Genomic DNA, 24,333 nt, shown 5'->3' with positions numbered 1-24,333 from the left:
TCACACTGCTTTCTCTATTAATCCAGAAACCAAAGAAAGCAGTACAACAGGCTTCAGTAGCACTCCTTTTTCTGTGCCTCTTTTTCTTATCTGTTATAGTGATACTCTGTTATTCAGTCACTAGATATTTGGCAACTTGACCAAAAGCACCCTTTTTTTGGTGTTTTTTTTCCCCCTGGATAGCTACAAGAAATAAGATGTCATCATTTTTTATTCTGTTTTATCTCCAGGAGCTGAGCCAGTCAGCTGCAGATTAGTGGAAGGCATCAGCGTGCCTCTACTCACTGATGAAGGAGAGCACCTCACTGAGAAGAAATTAAATCACAGCTAAAAATTCCAGTAGGTTGCTTTCTTGATGGTTACGTAGAAAAGCTATTTTAAAACAAATCTTCCCAGCTGCAAATGACTGTCAGTCCTGTGACAGCAACACAGAAGCTGCTGTGGCAAAACCCCTGTGTGCTCATTCACATGCCAGAGTTCCCAGCCTCTGAGCAGAACTGATGCTGGAACACCCAGTGTTGTTGGTGTTGGGGCACTGAAAACAGCCAGCATTTTTAAGGACACCTTGTTGCAAACCACCTGTGAATGTGGTTGTGCAGGTAGGAAACAAGCATGAGAATCTGGTTTTCTTTGTCATCACTCCCTAGGCTATCTGGGTATAATTTGAAGCACATGTATTACAGCTTGATCTAGTTCTATTCATTATTTTATATCCCTGGGTTGGCTATGTTAATTTACACAGAGAATTTGCCTGGTAAGTGGTGCAGCTGAGAGATTATCAGACTACATGCTGTGTTGAAATAGCTGGCTTCAAAGCACGAGAAATAACCGTTTAATCAATTTAACATGTTTGGCTTCAGGTAAAAGTCTAGTAGGACTTAATAATTATATAACATTTAAAATTTTAACAAAAGCTTTGGGATATTTATTATTTTATTTTATTTTATTTTATTTTATTTTATTTTATTTTATTTTATTTTATTTTATTTTATTTTATTTTATTTTATTTTATTTTATTTTATTTTATTCTTGGGGAATTTAATTTTCAGTATTCTCAAAATATATCCTGAGTTCTGTATACAGTCATGGGGAAAGACACACTGCTGGATTGACTCTGCAGTGGAAATGAGCTCAGCCTGTCATGCTGGCCAGTGAGGGTGATGCCATCCCACAGAGCCCAGCAGCATCAGCCAAGAAAACCTGCCTGACTCAGAAGCCTTCCCAAACAGGCAGGTTTTGTGTCCATGTTTCTTCAAGTTTGTGTCCTTTGGTCACAGAATAAAAACTTCCTAATGATTCCAGACTTTAGTAAAATATAAATGCGAAGTTCAAGGGTGTGTTTGAGCTGATAGCTGCAGAAAAGCTCAGCCTCTGGTTAGCACAGGAGGTAATCTCACTCTGCTCTGCCCCTGGCCACAAGAATGTGACCAGAGTGCATCAAGAAGAGTCTCACACCTTATGCAGCTGGGGAAGTGAACAAAACCACACATCAAGATGGCACAAAATCTGGATATTTTTGAGATTACTGGGAGGCTGTGATGAAAGCTCTTTAGAATACATATTTCTCCCCAGCTCAAGCACATTACTGTTGAGATGACAAAAGCAACAGTGGGGTTTAGGGCTCTGCTCCCTCCTGGCTGTTTCCCCACACCATTGAGCAGTGCTGGGGCTGCTTGACATGCCAGCAGGGTGGGCTGTGCTCCAGCAAGGCATGCTGCCTTCTCAGATTCCTTCCCAAGATCTGCTCTCAGTTTGCCACCATTCCTAAGCAAACCCTGGCTAATGGACAAAGAGACACAGCCCAAGCCCTCCCAGCTCTGCATTTGTTTGCTTAAGTCTTGGCACTGGGGCTCAGTGTCCTGCTTTTTTCTGACATATGTACCCATACACAGATACACTGGCACACATTGATCTTTATGGTTTGGGGACATCAAAGTGTTAACCACTGTTAGCATAATTAAAGCAAATTACTCTAAAGGAGATGGTGGCTAAGGCACTCTCAGCCACAGAGGGGGTTCTATGAGAAAATGCTTTGCTAGCTTATACCTTTGTTTTCTGCTCTCTCAGGGCAAATTTAAGATAACGCTCATGTTTGCTTTGCAGTGAGCATGCTGACTTTGCATTGTTCTTCCATCCAAACTCCCTATTGCTTGATTTTAAATCAAGAGATAAAACTCTGGGCAAAGACTCCATTGCACAGCTCATTTTTCTTTTCAGCAGAACTGAAAAAAGATGATGCATTTGCATTTCATATGTGCTTAGGACAAAATTTCTAGCCTGGCTTCAACTTTTGCTTTTGCAGTCTCATCTGTTAGAGCTTGTTAGCTTTCAGCTTTCAGGCTCATGCTGTGGACTGGCCTCAGCAGCTGAATCTATCCCATCTACTTGAGCTAGACATGCTGTTACCAACAAAACTGCAGCACATCCACAATTAATTACTGAAATGGTCCTTGCCTGAGCAAGGGCAGTTAAACCCACAGCCTGCTCAGTGGAATGATGGAATCATTATACCCCTCTCTCATACAGGGACTGTTTATGCCCCTTCCCCTGAGCAGCAGGAGCTGCACTGCTGCAGGCACAGCTGTATGGGTGTAACACAGGGAGTCTGCCCCTGGCCCAGCTCTCAGTGAGATCTCAAAACACCATGGCAGGTCTGGGCTGAGTAAGAGCTGCTGTGTAAACCAGCTGAGCATGAGAGTCACACATCCATGGAGGGACAACTGACTAATCCTGTGGTGCTGGCTAGCAGTGCAAGATGTGGGTTTTGCAAGGCTTCAAATGTTGAATTTTGGTCAAAAAGGCAGAAAGAGTTAAATCAGTTTCCCAAAACTGTTTTCAGTGATGTGCTAAATCATTCCATCTTCCATTACACTAGATGCATACAAAACCAAGGTTCTGTTATGATCTAAAGGATTGGTTTAAAATAATATAGTTCTAGATCAAAAATTTTCTGTACAGAAACTTTTGTTCTGTAAGATTTCTATGAGAGATCTTTTATTTGTCATCCACTGAAGAGTTTAAGAATTTAAGCTCACCCAAGAAGTCACTCTTGCTAGAACAAAAGTTCACACAAGGATTTAGGACAGTAACACTTTCCCATCAGAGTTCCAGTACACTATTTGCTCAGGTAAACAACCCTATCTCAGTTAAAATTTACTGATATAACAACAAAACATCCACACAGAAATCACTGATAGTTTTTCTCTGCTTACTATTGGAACAGTCTGTATCTTATATGTTTCCTTTTCATATGAAGAACATCAGTTCTCTATTTTTGATCTTTTGTTTCGTGCTCCTGATCTGCTGCAACCCATCATGTTACATGACCTGGGAGGAGCAATTTGTTGTGGTACACACTAGCAGGAGGCTGAGCATCTGAGCAGATTCCCACACCTGATCCATGTTACTCGTACACAAGCCCAAGGAGGAGTTGAGACAGGATGTCTGCAGTGGGTTAAAAGTAAAGATGTTTGCCAGACCAACCTACAGGAGTACAGGCAGGCTGAATTGTCATTGGGTCTGACCTCCCACAAGCATCAGAGTAGGTGCAATGACTGTGCTCTTCCTTTAGAATGGGAACATCTTTGTGTCCAAGCTTAGATCTTTCAAGCCTATTATGACTATGTTGTGCCTAAGCTGTAAGACAGCTACAGCTGAGGGGAAGACACAGGTTTGGGTGGCAAGTGCATGAACCATGATGTTAAAAAGTCTTTTCTCTTACAGTCTCTTGATAGAGTCCTCAATTCTTTGCTATTACTGCACTGTGTGTTCACAAGAGCACTTGTTTGCTTTTTGGTCAGAGAGAGCAAAGTCTTGTTAAATATAGCCACTTGCTCAATAAAATGCAGCTGAAATATCATATTCACCCTACGCTTATCTTCTGAGCAGAAATGTTGGCTGACAAGAAGTCTGACCACAGGACTGGCTGTCCTTTAGAAACACAGTGACTGGAACTTGAAGACACCACTGCTCACTGAAGAAGAATGGGTGGTGGCTTGTAATTTAAACCTCCTGTCGATGCAAATGCTTCCATGCTCATTACAATGCCAAAAAGAAAAATGAATACCTCCATCAAAAGCAAATTATATGATGCAGAAATCTTGCATTCATTCTATAATCACATGCTGACTATAGAGCGACTTCAGTGGGATCCAAAAATTGTTTCATTATATAGGGAGCAAAATAGGTGCTTTCAATCAAAAATGCCTAAGAAGGAACAAGTGAAGATGTTAGATGAGGCCTTCTGGGAGGTAAGAAGGATGTCTTGGATGTATTCAGTCATTTATTCTGATCTGGCCACAGCCCCAGGAAGTGTCTGAAGTAAGGCTGCTCCCACACTAGAGATACCCCTCTCTTTAAAGGAATATATAATATACAGTGTATTATAGGCTTTTAGATGCTTCAGTTTGGCACAAAATCCCAGCTGTAGGAGGCTAGGAATCTTTCCAAGAGAAGGCACAGAGAACAGTGCTGATACTGTAGCTATGACTAGCACAGAAAAGCAAGACTGGCCTGCAGCTGAATCGCCCCAGGGTGTGACAGGGAAGGTGCTTTGAGCTGACCCGTGGTCCACATCCTGTGGGAACACAGCTTCCTACTCCAAGTGACCCAGAGAGTTCACTGAGAGACTGCATTGTCCATGCCAAGCACGTGGGAACGTGCTGCTTCTAGCCAAGGAACAGACCTCGAATGCCCAGCTATGTTTCATGGATTGATGGAATCTTGGGCCAGGCTTTGAGTGCCTACAAGGTTACTTTTTCTGAATTCACTTTGATAAAGTCTCAGCTTTCTGCAACTCTGACCATCATCCTTTTCTTCTCTCTCCTTCCAGCTGTCCTATCATCCTATAGGAGTGGATACTCATATAAAAACTGTTAATAATGAACATATCTCACTACTCTTTGTAATCCTGGGAATGAGTATTCAGATTTTATCTACCTCTGACACATTGATAGGATTTCTTTGCCAGCATAAAAATAAGTATCAGAAAGCAAACATATTTGCACTTTTTGGGTACATACAAAGAGTTATCTGGGCTGCAGATTCAGTGAAACCTGGTTTCCATAACTTCTCTGGTGTGGATAATCTGATGTCTGGCAAAGATGAGCTCACCACTTCCTCCCACAGTACAGGCTGTAAAAATGTCTGCCCTAGATCAGGTCATCATGAATTTGGTGTGTTTCAGACCTTTATCATTTTGTCACAGTGGATGCAAAAAAAGAATACTTTCAAAATATATAAAGTGCAATTGAAAGAAGGAGAGAGAGAATGAGAAAAGGGAAATATAATCTAAATCTCAGAAAACCCAAGCTGAAAATTTACTGACTCAAAGTTGAGAGTTGGATGGCATTTTAACCAGAAAATATCAGGAACTGGGAACAGCAGCTTTGTAGTGGCCTAAAAGAAATCTCTCGAAAGAGCTTTAAACTTGGCACCTGATTTCCAAGGACTGAAAGCAATTCATGCATTTGCTTCATTTGCTGAGTTTTTTTTCCAATACAAATTATGCTCTCACTAGCAATGTATGTGCATCCTTAAGAAGCTCCACTTCAAAGATGAGTAAGGTTGCTAAGTGACATTAGCACCTAAATCAAGGAAGTGAAAAATTAACATCTCACATCTGGCACTGCCCACATATTAAATGCAATATTCTTATGAAACATAAAGAAATTTGAGGACCTATACAGCTCATAGACAGAGGTTGCTGTCCTCTGAATTATTTCACTGTCTAAATAATTTTCCTTATGAGAAAGAAACAAATTAAAATGTAGGTATTGTAGATACTGTCTTCAAAACATAGATACATAGATCACAACACAGATACTGTCTTTAAAAATCTCAGAAAGGGTCTGGTGACAGACCAGCATGGAGAAATGTGTAGAACCAGACAGACACGGACATATCTCATGGAAAAACAGGTAGTGCAAAGGGCTGGAGCAGCTTAAACAAAGACACCAAGTCCTGTATGAAAACTAATTCCTGCTCAAGTACTCCATGAGGGCACAGCCAGCTAGATGCAAACTTTCTTGAGGAAGAAATATTGCTTTTGAATATCCAATCCATGCATCCTCCAACGGGAGGAGCAGGCTCAGTGCCTGCAGCAGGTTACTGCACGGATATTCCTGTTCCAAAGCAAAAAACCCCTAAGAAACACAAGTACCCAACCCCACAATGCAGAGCTCTTAGCCAGCCACTCTGGACAATGTAGGTAGCACTAACCTGCACTCATTTGGTACTTAGCAACCCTCAGCACATTTCACAAGTGCCAGAGGGCACCTTTTGCATGTCTGCTACAGAGGCCAAAGTGCAGAGATTTCTTCATTACATTAGGTAATTGCTTCAGGCCAGACAGTCAAACACTGCAAGTCCCAGGAACTTAGACTGATTATCACAGCAGTAAGGAGATGCATGTGCAGTGCATGTAAATATGGAATTTGTCTAAGAAGTAGTGGACAAATAGGTCATATTTCAAGTTCAGGTCATCAGAAGTTATTGATTGTAAAATTTTCTGCCATTCTGAAGGAGCAACAAAAAGGTTTTTTCCCCTTGTACAAACCAATCTCTTACACACTTTGTAATTCTTGCCTTTTGAGTTGAACTTTTTCCAGGAATTTAAAATAGAAATGCATTTGCATTTCACATATACTGGAGAAACTTTGAGATGCCCTCCCTGGAGAACAGAAATATCTACCAGTGTCATTTTTTAAAATTTATGTCTTCTGTCTGCTCAAGTCCTGTCTCATGATACAAACTTAGTAAAGCACAGAGAAGGGCAGCTGTCCAAACACACAAAATTATCCTTCTTCCCATCTGAGAACTAAAGGTTGTGATGACACCTGCTGGCTCCATGGGGACTCAGCAAACACCAGCCAGCCCCTTCTAGAGCTCTTCAGTACTTGCAGGTACAAATGGAGGATAAATGAATGATAGCAAATTAAAATTATTATTGCTGCAAGTCAGAAAATCACAGGGAAAAGGCTTCAACTTTAAAAGGTCATTTATTCCATCCCCTAGAAAAAAAACAGGGTTTTTGCTACTTCCATCATACATGATGGATGTTTGTTTTACCTCTTACGGAAAATTGATAGTACTTCTCTGCACACAGTGGTACAGTGTTTCATCATTTTTACATTTCCCATAAAAGATTCCACAGTAAGATGTGTTATTAACAGGCAATTACACTTTCATTTGTGTGTTCAAGGACAGCTAGCACTTGACTGTGGAGTTGAAAGCACAATGGAGATATTTCAGCCCTGTTTTGATGAGCTGCTGCAGCTTTACTGCTTTGTCCCCCTTGTACAGCAGTGCACCCATCCCAACCCAGATGACATGCAGGAATGGGTACCTTCCAAAGAGGCTTTCACTGCAGGAATCCTGTCACATGAACAGTGCCATGGCTGTGCAAAAGGGGACAAGCTTACAAACAGTGTAAGCCTGGAGCTGCAGTTTTATCCTGATGATTTCAATTATATTGGAGTGGGAGAAGCAGCAGTCACCTTGATGAATCAGCTCGTTGACAAACTGTGTTCAGGAGACTGTTCAAAGAGCTGTTTGATAACTGTTGGAGCATGCTAGTTTGTGTGTTATGAGTAATTTCACAGTGAGAAGAACTACAGATCCCTGCAAATCATCCCCTGCAGTAATCCTGATATTTTGTTTAGTCTAAGAAACATGGAAGAGGTCAGATCACATTCACCCTGAATATTTTCCTGAATCGACACGAATATTGATTTTTCTCATCACTGTCCAGTATGATATTTTTTCTATCTGATTTCACCTAGATCTGTAATATATCTGTAAATACCCTGTGTCTGCCTTCGAGAAACCAAATGGATAGTCACTAGCTGGGGACAGAAATTTTTAGGGCCTGGAGTGAAATGCATCTCTTTAGTTACTACCTTGTTTTAGCAAGGCAAAAAACTCAGTTCTAAAAAAATCTCTCACTGGGAAGCTGGTACAGATACAATTAATTAAACCACAGGTGTCCTTCCTGGAACCTGCTCTCGGTAGTGCAATCATGCCCACCATATCTCATAGCTCACTTTGCATCTCAGCTGTGGTTGAGTTACAAACTGCTAAAATGGGTCATGGCACGTGGAACAGAGGCTTTACTTAGCCAAGCACTATTGCTGTTCCCAGGAGATCACAACTGGGAGCAGCCATACTCAGCACAGGGAACCTAAGCCCCCAAACCCCGAATATAGGATGACTGGCTTCCTCATGGTCATAGGTTTCCTAAAACTGACTGAGGAAATTAAGTAATAGGAAAAGCAGCCACTGAAATAGAGGTGCTGCCAGCCCCACAAGAACTGCAAAAGGAATAATTCTGTCTGACAACAGAAACGCTCTGACTATTTGGAATAAGCAGCTGAATCTGCCTCTGCAGTATCTACCCCAGGTACTCAAGAGTCACAGAGTTTTGTCAAACAGATTGATGAGAACCTGGACTGCATCATCACTGCCAAGTTTTTCAGAGCTGCATATGCATCCAGAAACAGTTGCCTATTAGAGAACAGATGGTCTGTGGCTCAACTGCTGCCCAGCCTTGGCCCTGGCACAGGCTCCCAGCAGAGACACCACTGGGCAGCAGTGCACTTGTATTGGCCTTGCTTGTTCTGGTTTCAGAGGTGCTTTTGTCCTAGACCATGGAAAAGTGCAATTCTGCCAGAGTCACACACTGTCACTCCTCTGCCAGCAATCACTCTGTGAACACGTACAGTTTGACAGAGTGTTACCCATATGTTGTGTGGAGTTGAACTGCTCAGAAAGCTCTGTGCAATCCAAAGGGCAGCTGACAATATAAATAGGAGCTGGTGGGAGGAACACGTTACTCTGGTAGTGTATGGTGGGTACGCTCAGCAAGGTGTTACCTGCCATGAAAAACTACCACGGGCTTTGTGAGTAACTAGAGAGGGAGACAATTCTCCCAGATCTCTGTACACAGCCAATTCGTCTCATAACAGCCTTTTTCCTCTGGGTAAAACAGGATTGATAAGGACTTTGTGGTCCAGCAAAGGTTTAGCCTAGAGATTCAAAGACTTTTTCTTCAAACCCCTCTTTTCATACCATCTATAAACAATATTAATCTTTTTAATATTAAACATCAATATTGAGTGTCTTAGCTCAGCTTCCAGCAATGATCTCATGTGTCAGTGTCCTGGTATGAGGAGGAAGAGGCTTGTTTGCTACTGTCATTGCAAATAACTGCTGATTTTGCTGAGCACAAAAGCTGGGCTCTGTGTCCATCAGGGTTTCCTTGCACTTTCTTTTGGGCCACAACCACAGTACCACAGTCTCCAGAAGCCACACAGATTCAGAGGCAGACCACAGTAGAGCAGCTTTGTTCAACCCTATCAGATGCACATTTCTTCCATGTGATGAGAAGACATTTGAATTTCAAATCCAACTGAATTAACCACAAACACACAAATAGACTAGGAAGTAGAAGAAAAAAAGAAGTTCAGTCACATGGAAAGAGAACAGAAGTTCTGAAGTCATTGGGGCATCCACAGTGGAGCTTTTCATGTTTAGGGACTAGACTGCCTGATGTTAGAGCAGGCCTTCAGTTTGTATCCCAGTCTTATTTTCCCATATTCTTTAATACAGTGCCTACACTGGGGGTCTATTATGACTGGGATTGCTTCTAAAAGAAAGAATATTTTAAATTAATTTAAACCAACAAGAATTTAAGAAGCTAGAGTCTGTGACCCCTCTGTAGAACTTCTTAAGAGCATAAACCCCACAACTGCCCTCCAGTATGGTGTCCTTGCAACAAGGATACAAATCTTAGACAATGGTTAGACAATGGAGATGCTACATTCAGTTCTTAAGCCCTTCCTAATCCAATATTGCAATTTGTAAGTAAACACTCTTATAGAAGCAATACTCATAAGCAACTAACAATTATTTTTAATTGAGTCCTGGAAGCCCTAAGTCGTTTTAGGCTTTCTAAAATGTCCAATACATCCACTTAGACTGCATATAATTTTTTTTTTCCAGTTCAGTAGAAAATAAGAGATTAGTACCCATATCTCATATTTTAAAGCCAAATTATTTTTCTTTTACAATCCAAATCAAAATTAAGTGTTCTATTTCATTTGGGAGTGTTTTTGAATATAATTTAGGAGCATGAGGGGAAGATAGGGAATTCCATGATCACATTTTATCTGGAATTAGGCCAATGATCAAAATAATTAAGAGTTTAGACCATCCCATGCTGCAGAAATTGTTGAATGAACTGTCTTAAAGTTGAGCCAACTAATAAGTCTCAAGACCCAAAGCCAGGCTTCAAATCTGTTCAAGCAAGACCAGTTGAAAATTCAAAAAAATGATTAATGCCTCCAATAGCTCTGATAACTTTTGCAGGAATATCAGCTTTTGTATTCTATGGGAGAAACATCCCTCAGTGGTTATCAGGCAGTTGATATCAGCAGATTGATGTCACTGAATACCTGGCACACTCTTCAAAGAGGGAGTGGAGCCCTGGCCTCTCCTCTCAAAGTGTGGCCAAATTGCAGGGCAAGGGAGCTGGTAACACCCCTATAAATGTCCTGTTCTTTTCTCCCTCCCTCCCTCGTGCTCCCCCTGCCTTGGTGAATATTGACATACTCTTGTATGTAAGGGGATAATTTAAGCAGAATTGAATACATTTTCTACCACTAAGTAGCTCAGAGCCTGACTGAAAAATAATTCTCCTGGGCTATTGGATGTGAGGGGCCACATCCTCATAGGGTGCTGAAGGGCTAAATGCAAAGAATTTGTTGTTTTCTTGTTTCTCATGAAAGACAGAATGTATTTACTGGAATATAACCCTCCCCTATTATGCCATTTATAGGAAACACATATCCAGTGTTTATAAAGCAGTTAATTTATAACAGACAAAACCAGATTATCAGTCTTTGGAAGAGCAAATATTTGTTCCAAAACTTCTAAATGGGATAGACATTTTCATCTCATTTTTAAACACAACTGATTGAGAAAAGTAACAGAAGAGCTACCTAATAAATAGGTAAGATAAGATTTATATGAAGGACTTAAATTGTAAAGGAAAGATTGTTATATTATATATATATGTATATATAATGCAATTTTGTATAATTATCAATGATTCTCTAGATGTGATGTTTTAAATGGTTATAGACCTTAATCAACTTCTAATAGATTTCTCTCTTGCTCTAATGCCTTCAGAAGAAAAAGGCATTTGCACAAGAAACTTCTTTCTTTGATATTGGTATTACTAGAAATAAATATTTCTTAAAATGGAAATAATGTTCACTTTGCTCTCATATACATTTATTAATGAACTGTCTGCTCTATAAAGTGAGTTGTCTAAAATTAGCAATAAGCTTCACTCAGGTCTAAAAATATAAGTCTATAATGTACATAAATTTTACTTTACTGTTCCCAGAATGGTTTTTCCTAGTTCTAGAGGACATGCTTTATTTCTGCCTGACAGTGAATGATACAGCTGCTGTAATGTTAACTTTACATGTTTGCAGTCTCAGATTTGCAGTGATTACTTAGTGCAACTGCAAGGTTCTTATTCCTCTATTCATTACACCCAAATCAGTAGCATTTGTGTTTGCCTGAGGATTCAGGAATCTTTTCTTGACTGTTGAATAGTTTGGGATAAATCTCTGAACAAGAGCTTCTGCATTTGCCCTTTCTGTCCAAAACCTATCTGTTGGGAAGGCAGAGCCCTCTGGAAGGCAGCTCAGCACTTTGCCCAGTCAGTCCCTTCCATCTCCTGGGGAAGCTGGTGCCACTCCGGCCAAGCACTGTCCCAGCATCCCAGAGAGACACAATGGTGACATCTGCCAAATGCAACACTGCCAGAGGTTGTGCAGGAATTCACCCTGCCTAGAAAAGATGGGGAAGAGCTTGCACTCTGCAATGCCTGGTGAGCAGTTAGGCCTGATGCTCTTTTAGAGATGATGCTGCTGCAAAAATCTTTTCCCTGTGACTGAATATGATCAAAAGCAAAATTTTCCAATCCCTGGCTCTTCACTTGAGCTGACTCTGCAAGGATGCTTCTTCAAAGTAGGGATGACTCCCAGAGGAAAGAACTTCCCTCTTTGCTGCCAGGGCAGGTGCAGCACTGCAGCAGGAACAGGAGCTCTGTGCCTGTTACTTCCCACAGAAGTGGGTCACTAGATAAGCAGAAGGAATGCTCAGCAGCTCCTGCAGGAGCTCTGAGCTGCACTGCTTCAGCCTGCCAGGGGACAGTGAGTATCCCAGCACCCCAGAATTCACATGCACCTCTTGACCAGCAAGGAAGGAGCTGAAGTCAAGTCATCCCTTTCCCCACTCCAGACCTGAAAATCCAGACACTGGGAATGTCATTAAAAATAAATCAAGGGTTAACAGGAAAGAAAAATAAAGAAAAAAAATATTCACAACGTATTTGCTGCATATTTTGCTCTGTTCTCTGTCTGCCATGCACTCGAGAGCAGGCACAGCATTCACTGAATTCACTGCCTCCCAATTAAGTCATGACAGCCCATCTGTGTTGCAGCAAGTACAGAACGTGACCTATTATCTCAAAAGAAAATAGCACACCACCTGACTGCCAAAAGCACCTCGTGACTTGGCACCCAAATGTCTCACTACTCACATCAACATACCTTTTCAGGACTAACTCCCACAGCCTGAATCAGCCAACTGTGAAATTCAGCTGAACTCTGAATAAATGGGATAAAACCAGCTTTCCCATATGCCAGATCACAAATTATACAATGACCGTAATTTGCTGTTACAAATTCTTAACTTAAAAGGATTGCCACGTGATTCTAGACTGTTGAATCACTTACTACTTTAATGACAGGCCATATAATCCATCTTTTAATCTCATTTATCCTTTGCCCAATGCTATACAAAAGGAACCTGTGAGGTTTGGTGGTCTTGAACATCCTGTTTAATTTACAATGGGAAAATGCATCTCCAAAGATTGTGGCCATTCCAAATTTTTTCCATAAGGTGCAATTCAATCGTACTGTATGGGAGAGAATTCATATATTGCTTTAATGGAAAGATGGATGATAATCATATTTGCACTTTATGCTTGCAAAGTACATTTCATTTGCAAATTTACACAATGTCTGATGCTAAAGTTGCTAGAGGTGTCCTGTTAAGATCTGCCTATTCTTCTCTGAACATTTTTTTGGCCAAGTTCAGCATATATACCCTGAAGATGCAGAAAGACCATTTCACTACATCTATGACTTTCTGCATTGTGAATGGAAGAACAAATTAAAAAGCCATTTTGTTTCTTCTTTTTTCTTAGGGAAAAAAAAAAAAAACCTCCAAAGAGCTCATTATTGGATGTCAACATGAAAACAGGAATTTACATACTTCTCTTAAGTGAAATATGTTTTGAATTCATCAAGGCTGATATCAAACTTAAATTTCCAAAGGAGGAAAAAGAGAATAATTTCTTGGAAAGAAATAACATCAGTGCTTCCAAAGAGTGGTATCATCACAAAAATGTCTCTAAGCCTTTTGAAGACCAAGGTTTTGAAGACCAAGGTCTTGAAGACTTCACTCTTCACAACTTCACTGAAAAGACTGCAAATTTTGGATTTAACCTCTACAGAAAAATTGCAATGACTCATGATAACAATGTAATCATGTCTCCCCTCTCTGTGTCAGCTCTCATGAGTGTCTATATGATGGCAGCCAAAGGAGAAACATACAGACAAATTGTAAAAGGTCTAAACCTCCATGCTGTGAAGGACAGGGTGGATCACCAACATCTGCCAGCTTTGTTTAAACAGCTGATAAGCAACATCACAATGAATGAAGAATTTCTCCTCGAGCAAGGCATGCTTTCTTTTATTCAAAAGGACTTCAGACTCAAGGAGTCTTTCCTGAATTTATCTAGGCAGTACTTTGATATGGAATTCCTGAAAGTGGACTTTGAAAACTTAACACAGACAAAACATTTCATCAATCAAAACATTAACAGAACAACCAAAGGAAAAATCTCAGGGCTTTTTGAAGAGCTGGACCGTCATAATAAACTGGTGCTTGTGGACTACATTATCTTCAAAGGTAATTGCTGCTTTTATTTTGCAGAATAATTATTTATTAGGAGAATCAAGACTCTAACTTAAGCTACATTAAGGGGAGTTTAAATGAATTTAGATGTCCTGTTTTCTCTATGTCTCTAAGTTTAATTTTTTCTATTAAGCTTATTCAATAGGAAATTATTTTTCATGATAGGGAACCAAAATTCTTCTATGCTTCCATACAATAGAATCTCAAAAGAACAAAAGGCCCTGTATCAGACTATCTCAGTCCATCTCCAAATCATCCCTCTTTATGACAGGAAACAATGTTTTAAAATTAAAATTTAAAAGTCTTGATCACAATAGTCTTAAATGCTGGATACTGGGCGTAAAATCATGGACTGATTTAACACAGTACACAAAATCATTGAAATAAAAATAATTTCTCTATTTCTATCAAGAATTATCTGCCCCAGAGGAACCCAAGCACCCCAATATATTAATTGACAGGGGGAGGGAAAGAAATACCAGTGTTGGGCAGAAACCATTCAGTGGAGAGGTCAGTGAATCCCCATTCAAAATACTGGAAAATTAAATTAAATACAGGATACTGAACAGCTGGAAGAGAATTTCAGAGAAGGTTACATGTTAGGAAAGGTCAGATGCTCACCAGGCATTTATAAAACAAAGAGAACATAAATTATGAACTTGAGTGGCAACTAACCAACCTTAAAAAATATTTCCCTTCTTTCTGTGCAAATAAAGCACAGCATGATTACTTTGGAACTTTTCTGTAAAAAAATTTGCATACAATAAACATAAAATATACTGACATTGTCATCCACTTATCCCTGACACAACTGACAGCCACTTTATCTAGATACAGAAAATATTTTTTTTAACTTTTTAGAACATTCTTCTGAACAAATTTAAACACACATAATTATTTTATTTCTTTCTTTCCTCAGGCAAGTGGGTCTATCCATTTAATTCCAAATTCACAGAAATGGAGACTTTCCACATAAACAAATACAGAAGTGTACAGGTACCCATGATGTTCAAGACAGATAAAATTAATTCAACTTTTGATGACAACTTAAGATGCACTGTGCTAAAGATACCTTACAAAGGGAATGCCCACATGCTGATTGTTATCCCAGAAAAAGAAGGAGACTACATTTCAATTGAAGACCATTTGACTACAGAGCTTGTGGAATCCTGGCTTGGAAACATGAAAACCAGGTATTTCTTTGACACCCACGGGGCCCTAATGTCTTTGACATCTACTGCAGCAAAGCAACAAAGCCCAGCAAAGATTCGCTGGCCTTCCTAAACCTTCTCCCATGGTAGCATGTCTGTGGCAAGAGGAATGTACAGAGTAGAGGTCCTTTAATGGCCTATCCACAGTTAAAAATGTCTCTCTCTATGAGGCCATGAGTCTTTCCATATTCTTCCTTAGATTTTCTCTCTCCTTAAATTTAGTACTATTGAGCAAAATCCATAATAAATCTAGACATTTATTAAACATTTATTACCAAGGGAAACCCAGAGGAACTGATAAAATTGAATATAAAAATGTAAACCCAAATGATTCCTGTGAAATGCAGCTCCTGAAGTGACAGTTCTTTTCACCAGTCAATAGTGTATTGCCCTGGTATCAGGACACAGTAACTGCTGGTGGAACTCTTTTCACAGAGAAGAAAATTATTTCTAGCACCACTGGCAGTCAACAGGTTAGAAATTATTTTCTGCCAACCTAAATGCCAGCAGAGACTCTTCAGGTTTTTTTTCCCATTTTTTTCTGTGTAAAGCTTAATTCCTGAGTAGTGTGTATATCAGCAGTCAAGTGACATACTGTATGCATTGAATTTTATTTTTTTAACAGAAAAGTGGATATTTCGTTTCCAAAGTTTAAACTAGAGCAAAAATACAAAATGAAGAAACTGCTTCAAGGTCTTGGAATTAAAAAGCTCTTTACACGTTCAGCAGATCTTAGTCATCTGACAGATCATGAATATGTAGCAGTTTCACAGGTAAGCCTACTAAAATTATTTGCTATTTGGATTATAATAGTATATAAATAGCCCAGCCAAGACAGTGATATCAATTTATAGGGACACTAATAGCAAAGTACCTCATCTCCCAGGTATATGCAATCTACACATCTTAATCAGGATGGATCCCACTTCAAGTATGAGGTGTGTAGAGGTCAGGAGTAGTGACATCTCATAGGTGCTCAACTCCTCCCAAAGCTAACCCATCAAGGAGAAAAGCTCTGCCCCTAGAGGAATATGGATGGCAGGGGATGAGCACAATTTCACAAAACTGTGAACACAAAAGATGTCCAAATGACAGTCAAATTGTGAAAGCCAGGACAAGGAAGGAAACTCAAGGTAAGGACTCCTCATACACAGTCTAGAGACAGGTTCTCAAAAATTTATTCTCAAAAATAAAGAACCTTAGAAAGTTTAAATAACAAAATCTCAAAAAGGTAACAGTGAGGAAGAGAAGTCAAAGCACTCCTCCTTTTCCTTCTGCATACTATGGAACAGAATCTCAGAGCAAAAGATAGGCACAATATAGTTGTACTCCAACCTACACAGATGTTCCACTTTGTATGCTGAAACTTTTAAAAAACCTCTAAGCAGGGAAAGGCAAGGGCATTGAAAGACCAGTAAGACAGGAACACAGCCCCACAGAAAAAGGGGAGCAGGAAGAGATATTTTGTACCACTGTTTAAGAGAGAGCATAGATGAATTTCAGAAGACTGATAGAAAACAGAGGCAGAATAAGAAGCAGAAGAGAATGGAAGACAAAGGACTTTCAATCACATCAATATCAGGAAGGAATAGGTCTATGTGACCTATGTGAAAAACAAACAGCTAGTCTATAGAAAAGACAATTTGCTGATAATAGAATATTAAAAGGCATAGTCAAAGAAAGGAGATGAAAGATGTAACAGAGAGGGATACTTGTACCCACAAGAATGGAGTGTGTGGAACACAAGATGAAAAGCAAGTAAATTCTAAATACAAATTCATACATTACAGTAAAAGTTAAAAAATTTCTGAAACAAGATGAATTTATAAATAAGATCTACATGAAATTCATCTGGCAGAGGATTTGGAAACATAGCTTTAATAAACTCAGGTAAGGAAATTGCAGCATGTAACTGCTTGTGGTTGGTGGAGGGTTGTATGGCTCTGATAATCCAGGACTGTAACTCCAGGAGAGGATTCCCAGAATCACAGGAGGGTTAAGGTTGGAAGGGACCTCTGGAGATCACCTGGTCCAACTCCTCTGCTCAAGCAGGGTCACCTAGAGCAAGTTGAGGAGGCCATGTCCAGACAGCTTTTGAGTATCTCCAAAGAGGAAGAATCCACAGTATCTCTGGGCAACATGTGCCAGTGCTCAGTCACCCTCACGTGAAAAAGCATTTCCCAATGTTGAGGGAACCTTCTGTGTTTCAGTGGGTGCCCACTGCCTCTGGTCCTGTCTCTGGGCACCACTGACAAGCCTGGCTCCACCTTCTTTGCAGCCTCCCTCCCTTTGGGTATTTGTACCCTGTGGGAAAGAATCCTTGTGGTGCTGCTCTTACAAGCCTCCCTACACGAAATCCTTACAGAAGCCTTTGTGATTAGCCAGTTAACAGTGGTATAATAAACACTTCTACACAAGTTTCAAAAACTCTCATGCTTGACCTACAGGTTTTCAAAATTGCAGTGGCTTAACAAAACAGCCTTTCTGAGAAGATGTTACATCCTAAGAATAAACATTTAATGGATAAAATTGCAGTGATTTTCAGTTTGGTATGAACTATTTCACTGTTGGGAAATACTATGGCAATCTGCAGCACTTTTCTCCCTTCCTCTTGATCACGTAATTTTCATGCTGATTCTCAGCACTTAACTCTACTGTGTTATGAAAAAAATCACACTTTAAACAGGAGCTGCTAACTGATATTAGAAGCAATATGTGCATCAGCTACACAGTGCCAGATGAGCACCCTGTCACTGTGAATCGTGAGAGACAAATATATTATTTATGTAGCAGAAAGCTCAACACTGTTGAAGTTCTACAACTATTTTCACATAAGCAATTCCTAGAATTAGGAGTTAAGGAACTGAAAATCCACAGATGACCAGGCAGTTCATACTGCACTAACACAGCAGAAGCACTCTGCTTCTGGTATGAGCAGGCTGAAAGAACAAAATGGAAAAGATGAAAAAATGAAAAATCAGATTCTGCAAGGCTGCAATTTCCGTGAGAAAGGAAAATCTTCAAACCAATCCAGAAATGTACCTCATTGCTCTACATATTTAGTCTGTGCTACCACATGTACAAATTAAAAATATACAGGGGAAAAAGCTCTCACAAAATCAGCTATGAATGACATATCCAGCCATTGTTTGTGACTGGTGAAAACAGATTTGCTACAACTGAGAAACTCCTTAGCAGTTAGGTGTCAAAGAGCAGCACTTTATAAAATTCAATGGTTACTTCATGCAAAACCCCCAATCTCTAAGTGAGGCCAGTGCTCAGAAACATGGAAAAGTGCAGTGAGCACTGTGGGCAGAGTGGCTGTGCTGACTCTGCTGCTGAAGCAGACAGCACAGGGGTTCACCAGCCCACAGAGGTAGATTGCACTGAACTGCTCATTTTAATCCTTACCAGAAACCTACTTCAACTGAATGCCTTCACCTGGAAAAATACTCTTCATGTTAGTATTTACTTCTGCCACATATTTATTTCTGCCTTGCACTTCAGGTTGTCCAAAAGGCAGTTATTGAAGTGGATGAAGAAGGAACTGAGGCTGCAGCAGCAAGTGGGTCACAAATAACTGCATTTACAGTGCCTCCTGTCATCAAAGTGAATCGACCATTCCTGTTCATGATTTTTGAAGAAACTTTTAAAACATTACTGTTCATTGGCAGGGTGGTTGATCCAACTGAAATGTGAATAAAGGTAATAGTTTCTATTCTTTGGTATGTAAGAGGCTTTATTTTTGTTAATTTATTTTAGAATAAAAAGACACTGAAATATGAAATTTGAAAACCTGTTTTGTCTCTCCAGCTAGCACTAGGTCGTTCCTGCAATATTTTATTAATGCTACATAGCAAGCTAACTTCATTAAGGCTCAAAGCAACAAAAATGTGACGTGTAAAATCTATCTTTGGTAAAAGAAAACCCACCAACCAAAGAAGTGAAATTTTAAAAATCAGTATTTTAGTGATAAATCTGAATAAAAAACCCCAGACATTCACATGCCAAAATATTCAGGAAGCTCATTCCCAAACACTGCAGATTCCTCCATGTTATCTTCTGTTGCAGAGAGACTGAAGAGCCCAGTGACCTCAGTGTTAGCAGAATTTTGCCAGTTATAAAAACAGAAGCAGTATCAAGCCCTAAAAGAGAATTTATAATCTTTGTCTAGAGATCTTTATTGTATTACTGTAGAAAATAAGTCTATCAATAAGTCTACATTGTGAGTGTGACCTCTTTCAAAGTGTTTATGCAGACTATAATTTCTTCAGAGTACATGATGTGCCTTAAAAATATTCTTTGAATTAAAAACAAAATAATTCTGAAAAATAACTTAAGTATTCTGATTTTGGAAAATCTGGCCTGTACTATTTCATAGCACATAGCTAGCCCTCTCCCAGAATTTCTACCTAAAATATCATCTAGACACCAGGGTGAACTATGTAAACAGGACTCTATAATTGAACTAAGGCAGACTCTGGTAGAAAAAAACACACCTCCATTAAAGTGGAATAAATCTATTCATAGAGTTGATCCTAAAATCCAAAAGGTGTTGCCAAGATGTTTCAGAAAAATATTTCCATTACCTAAACACAATCCTTTATTCAAGTAGAGCAGTCCTTCCAACAGAATGACAAGATCTTAACATTCAGTAGGTTTTAATTAGCAGAGTCCTATGTATGAAGTATGAAACAATGCAAAAAGCTACTTCCAGGTTTATGAAACTAACAGATCTCAGCATTATTCTGCTGGCTCATACAACCTTCACAAAGTTATTGCCCAAAAAGGAGCAGGAGACTTTTCAAAATCATTTGGCAAGGTACTTCACAGGTAAACACACACAGATACATCTGCTAGAGAAGACACAAAAGATACATTCATTATAGGGTAAAGCTAGTAAATCTCTAAAAATCACCTCAGCTACCATTTGGTGTCTGCACACAACAGCCCAGACACTGATGTAAACCACTCACAAAAGGACTTGGGACACAGGCTCTGCTACCTCAACAGACTATGAAGGTGCATCTAGCCTCACTCGACTGCATTATGAATGTACCCAGAATCACTCCCTCCTGCCACTGGTGTATATGAAAACAACAAATTCCACTTCACAGTTGACCTACAGCTGTTATTCCAGAGCTACAGCTGAGCAGCAGGTACAAACAGTTCTCTGAAGGGTTCAAATGGTGAACCCCTTCAGTTGGTGCTGCTTAACAGAACTAACCCAGAAGAAAGTGGCCCCTAAAAAGACTGCTTGGATGGAGGTCTGTAGTGCAAAGGACTGATGAAAGTATGCACAAGTTACCAGAGGTATCTAAATGTCCAGTCCAAAAATTCTAAATATCTAAACAGAGCATTCAAAGATTACATGGAAGGAATTTTGGGTTGTTGAGTAGAGCACGTGTGATCAGCATTGAATAAATTAATCAGTTTAACATGACAGACAGTGACAGCAAAGAAGGATCAAAAGACAGACTGTTTACAGGACCCATTACATGATAATTAAGGGGAGAAAGAGCTTCACATTTCTGAACTTGCTGGCTGTCCTGCATTGCTCTAGTAAAGGCATCAAAAGGCCAAACACAATTTTGAATCCTGTTGTAGAGCTGTCCACTGATGATCTGAGTTTGGTCCCTGCCAAGCTCAGACTAAGAGCAGACTGAGCAGCCTCCTGTCCTGTGGCCCATGGGTGAGCAGCTGGCACTGGAGTCAGCTGTGCCTGGGGAACTGGAGTATCTGACTGCATTAATCAACAAAAAACAGAACCCAGGAGGAGCCAGCCCAGGTCATCTGTACCCCTATATCAATACTGAATGTTAAACATCATAAAACTCAAAGAAGCTTTTAAAGAAATTCATTGTTTACAAGATCCTATGCCAGGCTGCAGAAAAAACTGAAAAATTAAGTATTTCCACAGAACCCAAACAATGCCTGTGACTTAAGATGGAGAATACAGCTAAATCCAACTGTGGTGCAGGAAGCTTAAGAATTCAGACAGTGCTTAATCCAAAGAAACTTTATGTACTTGACACAAGACAGCATACATCCAGCATTATTATTCTTTTAAATAAATACCCTCCATAGGTAAGTCCTTTTAATTATTTTAATTATAAAGATGCCCTGAGATTTTTTTTTCAAGAACATGCATGTACAGCATTGTCCTAGGTTTTATTTTGAGTAAATCATCATTCATGTTTTAACATTATAAAAAGTAACCACACACACGTATGCATACACAGACCAGATCATCTTTATCATACATCAATAAATTTTAAAAACCATATATTTCTGATATCAATATATTTATGCTGCCCCCATTTTGAAAGAGAAGCTGACAATAGCTTCATAATATCTCTCTCCAAGTATTGGCATAAATAGAACTTTTCAAAATATGATGGCATGTTTTTCCACATAAATTTTGATAGAAACATTAGCATTAATACAAACAAATGCAGATGACATCACTGAACCATGACAGCTTGCCATAGCAGCTGATTAAAAACTACATTCATTATTATAAATTATTAAAGTGAAAATACAATTTGAAATACTAAAATTAAAACAAGTATTTATACAACAAAGCTTACAGAATAAAACTTTTATATCATTTGGAGACATTTTCTTTTAGATTGCTTTGAAACTTACACAGAATTTTTATTAACTTAGTACTTGTAAAAACATTAATTCCAAATTCACAGCACAATGCTTCAAAAGTCTATATTTTTATATAGACTGATCAATGGTTCTGGACTTTGGTATTAAATTAGGTTTGCAGATTCTTTAAAATGTGGGATTACTTTTTAATATTCATAACAATTCCTTCTATTTCTTGCTTAAAATATGGGAACTAAGAGCTGCTAAGATTGTAAATAAGCCAATTAAATAATGGGTATATGCATTCTAAATCCAAGACTTCAAGCTACAAAGGCATAACTAAAGAAAACAAAATCTTCTCCTTAGCTGCAGCAGTTAAGAGCACATAGCTGAAGATATATTTCATATCATTTCACTACAATGTTAGAATTCTGCAACCATTACATTGTGTATCAGAACATATTTTACATCTTGAAATTGCATTTAAAATATTTATTTTAAATTTTTAACATTGCAGGATGCATTTTATTCGGTCCAGGCATTAGAGAGTCCCATCTGCTGCTCCCACTTTATCCCACCAGAATGTTGTTTCCTCCAGTCTCTGGTTCCCTCATTTTTTCTGTCAGATGATCTAGGAGTTTGATTTTCTGTTTTTTCTTCATACAAAAGAAGAAACACACATAATAGGTTGTTACTATATTATTAAATTACAAAGCATATTAAACTGCTATTGTGCACAATACTTTAACATAACTCTTAGCTGCTGTACTTTAAAAATTATGAGCTGCTCTATTGCACCCACTGAAAAAGCCAAAAGGACAAATTCTGAAGGCATTCTTCTCAAGAAGGGTGAAGGTCTCCATAATTTGTCTACAGAAGGTCTTGTAGAGATCCATTTGAATGAGATGCTTAAGGTGGTCCAGGCTACAAAAAGTGCCAAAAGTCTGGCACATTACACTGTGATTTCTAGGTGTTCTGTTTACCACAAGGTGATTTGAGTAATTTCTGGATTTTTTCATAACTTAGTTTTTTAATCTTCAGAGATACAGTTTTTCAGTTTCACATTTTTCATAACTATTTGTGTGAGTCAGAAATATTTCAAAGAATGGGGTGTAACTTTTAGAACTCTTGGAAATATTAATTTGCATCAATATTTTACAGCATCATTTACAAATAACACAATATATTTTCTGTTTCACTGTTTTAAAACTGCATATATTATATGATAATATATCAGTGTCAGGATACCTACTAGCTTCATCATAAAAATGGGATACAAAAAACATGCCAGTCCCACTGGAACTTGGAACTTCCAGCATCTTAAATGTCATGTTGAAAACGTGATTAAAAGCTGTAAGTAACCAACTCAAAATTGAAGATCAGTGGCAGAACTATTTCATCTTGTGCTTAAATTTCTAAGCAATGACTGGATGAAAGACATTACTTTAATATACTTATCTTAAACATATAACTGGCACATCATGGTCATACACCAAACTGGATGTCTTATAGGTCAGTTGTGGACATCTTATACAATACTGGTATTTCTTTAGATTTATTGTTGCATAAAAATTATTTTTTCTAATAATAAATCAGAAATTTTTAATAATAAATTAGTTAATTAATTTTATGCAACAATAAATCTAATCCCTCTTTTTAAAAGATGGAAAACCTGTACCACAAATCCTTGAAGAAAGTTTTGATTCAAAGTGAAATAAAATCAGCCAGTATCTCTATGTCTATAGGCAAGATGCAAAATACTTAAATGCTAGTTATAAAGTGCATATACTCATTGATGAATCTATAAAGTTTCAAAAACAGTTTTAAACAATTGCATAAACATTTGTAGCCATATTACAGCAATATAAACTCAAGCAGAAACATCTTATATCTAACAATCTCATAAAACTGAAAACATTCAAAAGAATATAATAAAGCTACATAGCATAATGATACAAGATCAGACTGACTGATAGAACACAGTGTTCATGATTTATATCAATGTCTGCACTAGGATGATTCATGATCTAACTGGCAACTCTTCAAAAGGAAGTCACAAAAACTGCTCTGCTTATTAAGTAAGATCTCTTGTGGGACAAAGTGCTCTTTCTGATTCTTTCCTATTCCATCAGGTCCTTAAAGCAGGTAGTCATCTACTTTGTGATTTCCTCATGAAGTTACATGGTGCAGCTTTAGCTGCTTAGCCAGCTTAATTCTGGCATTTTCTATGGCCTAAGAATTACCTAAGACCTAGCAACTGACCCCTACACTAAAATAATATTGCCCTGTCACCTGCTCATGAGCACTGGACCATGATTTACTAACTTTATTTTTTTCTTGCATCTATGCTGTTTTCAAAAAGAGATAAAACTTTAATTGGCACACACTTATGAATCAGTCCAAACTGAATGTATGAATGAGTAAGTGTGGTAAGAAAAGACTTCAGTTCTCCATCCAAGTAACTCTGAGT

At 38.7% G+C, this 24,333-nt stretch overlaps 2 protein-coding genes across 5 annotated transcripts in view; one reads left to right on the top strand and one right to left on the bottom strand.

Moving 5' to 3' along the window:
• Positions 1–10,874: 10,874 nt before the first annotated feature.
• Positions 10,875–19,053, top strand: SERPINA10 (serpin family A member 10). The gene is made up of 5 exons (XM_079309476.1): positions 10,875–11,008; positions 13,283–14,049; positions 14,975–15,248; positions 15,892–16,039; positions 18,774–19,053. The coding sequence occupies exons 2-5, from the start codon at positions 13,329–13,331 to the stop codon at positions 18,963–18,965; spliced, it is 1,335 nt and encodes a 444-aa protein (XP_079165602.1). The 5' UTR covers positions 10,875–11,008; positions 13,283–13,328; the 3' UTR covers positions 18,966–19,053.
• Positions 19,054–21,307: 2,254 nt separating this feature from the next.
• The window catches only part of PPP4R4 (protein phosphatase 4 regulatory subunit 4), a 57,871-nt gene continuing 54,845 nt past the window's right edge, over positions 21,308–24,333 (bottom strand). For all 4 annotated transcript variants that reach the window (XM_079309194.1, XM_079309193.1, XM_079309196.1 and 1 more), the window contains one exon: positions 21,308–22,519. In XM_079309194.1, the coding sequence (XP_079165320.1) occupies positions 22,495–22,519 (25 nt within the window). In that variant the 3' untranslated portion in view covers positions 21,308–22,494. The remainder of the gene's footprint in view (positions 22,520–24,333) is intronic.

This window comes from Erithacus rubecula, assembly GCF_903797595.1.
Source record: "Erithacus rubecula genome assembly, chromosome: 6".
Lineage (NCBI taxonomy): Eukaryota > Metazoa > Chordata > Aves > Passeriformes > Muscicapidae > Erithacus > Erithacus rubecula.
The sequence above is the reverse complement of the archived record's forward strand: the minus strand, read 5'-3'. Positions and strand labels throughout refer to the sequence as shown.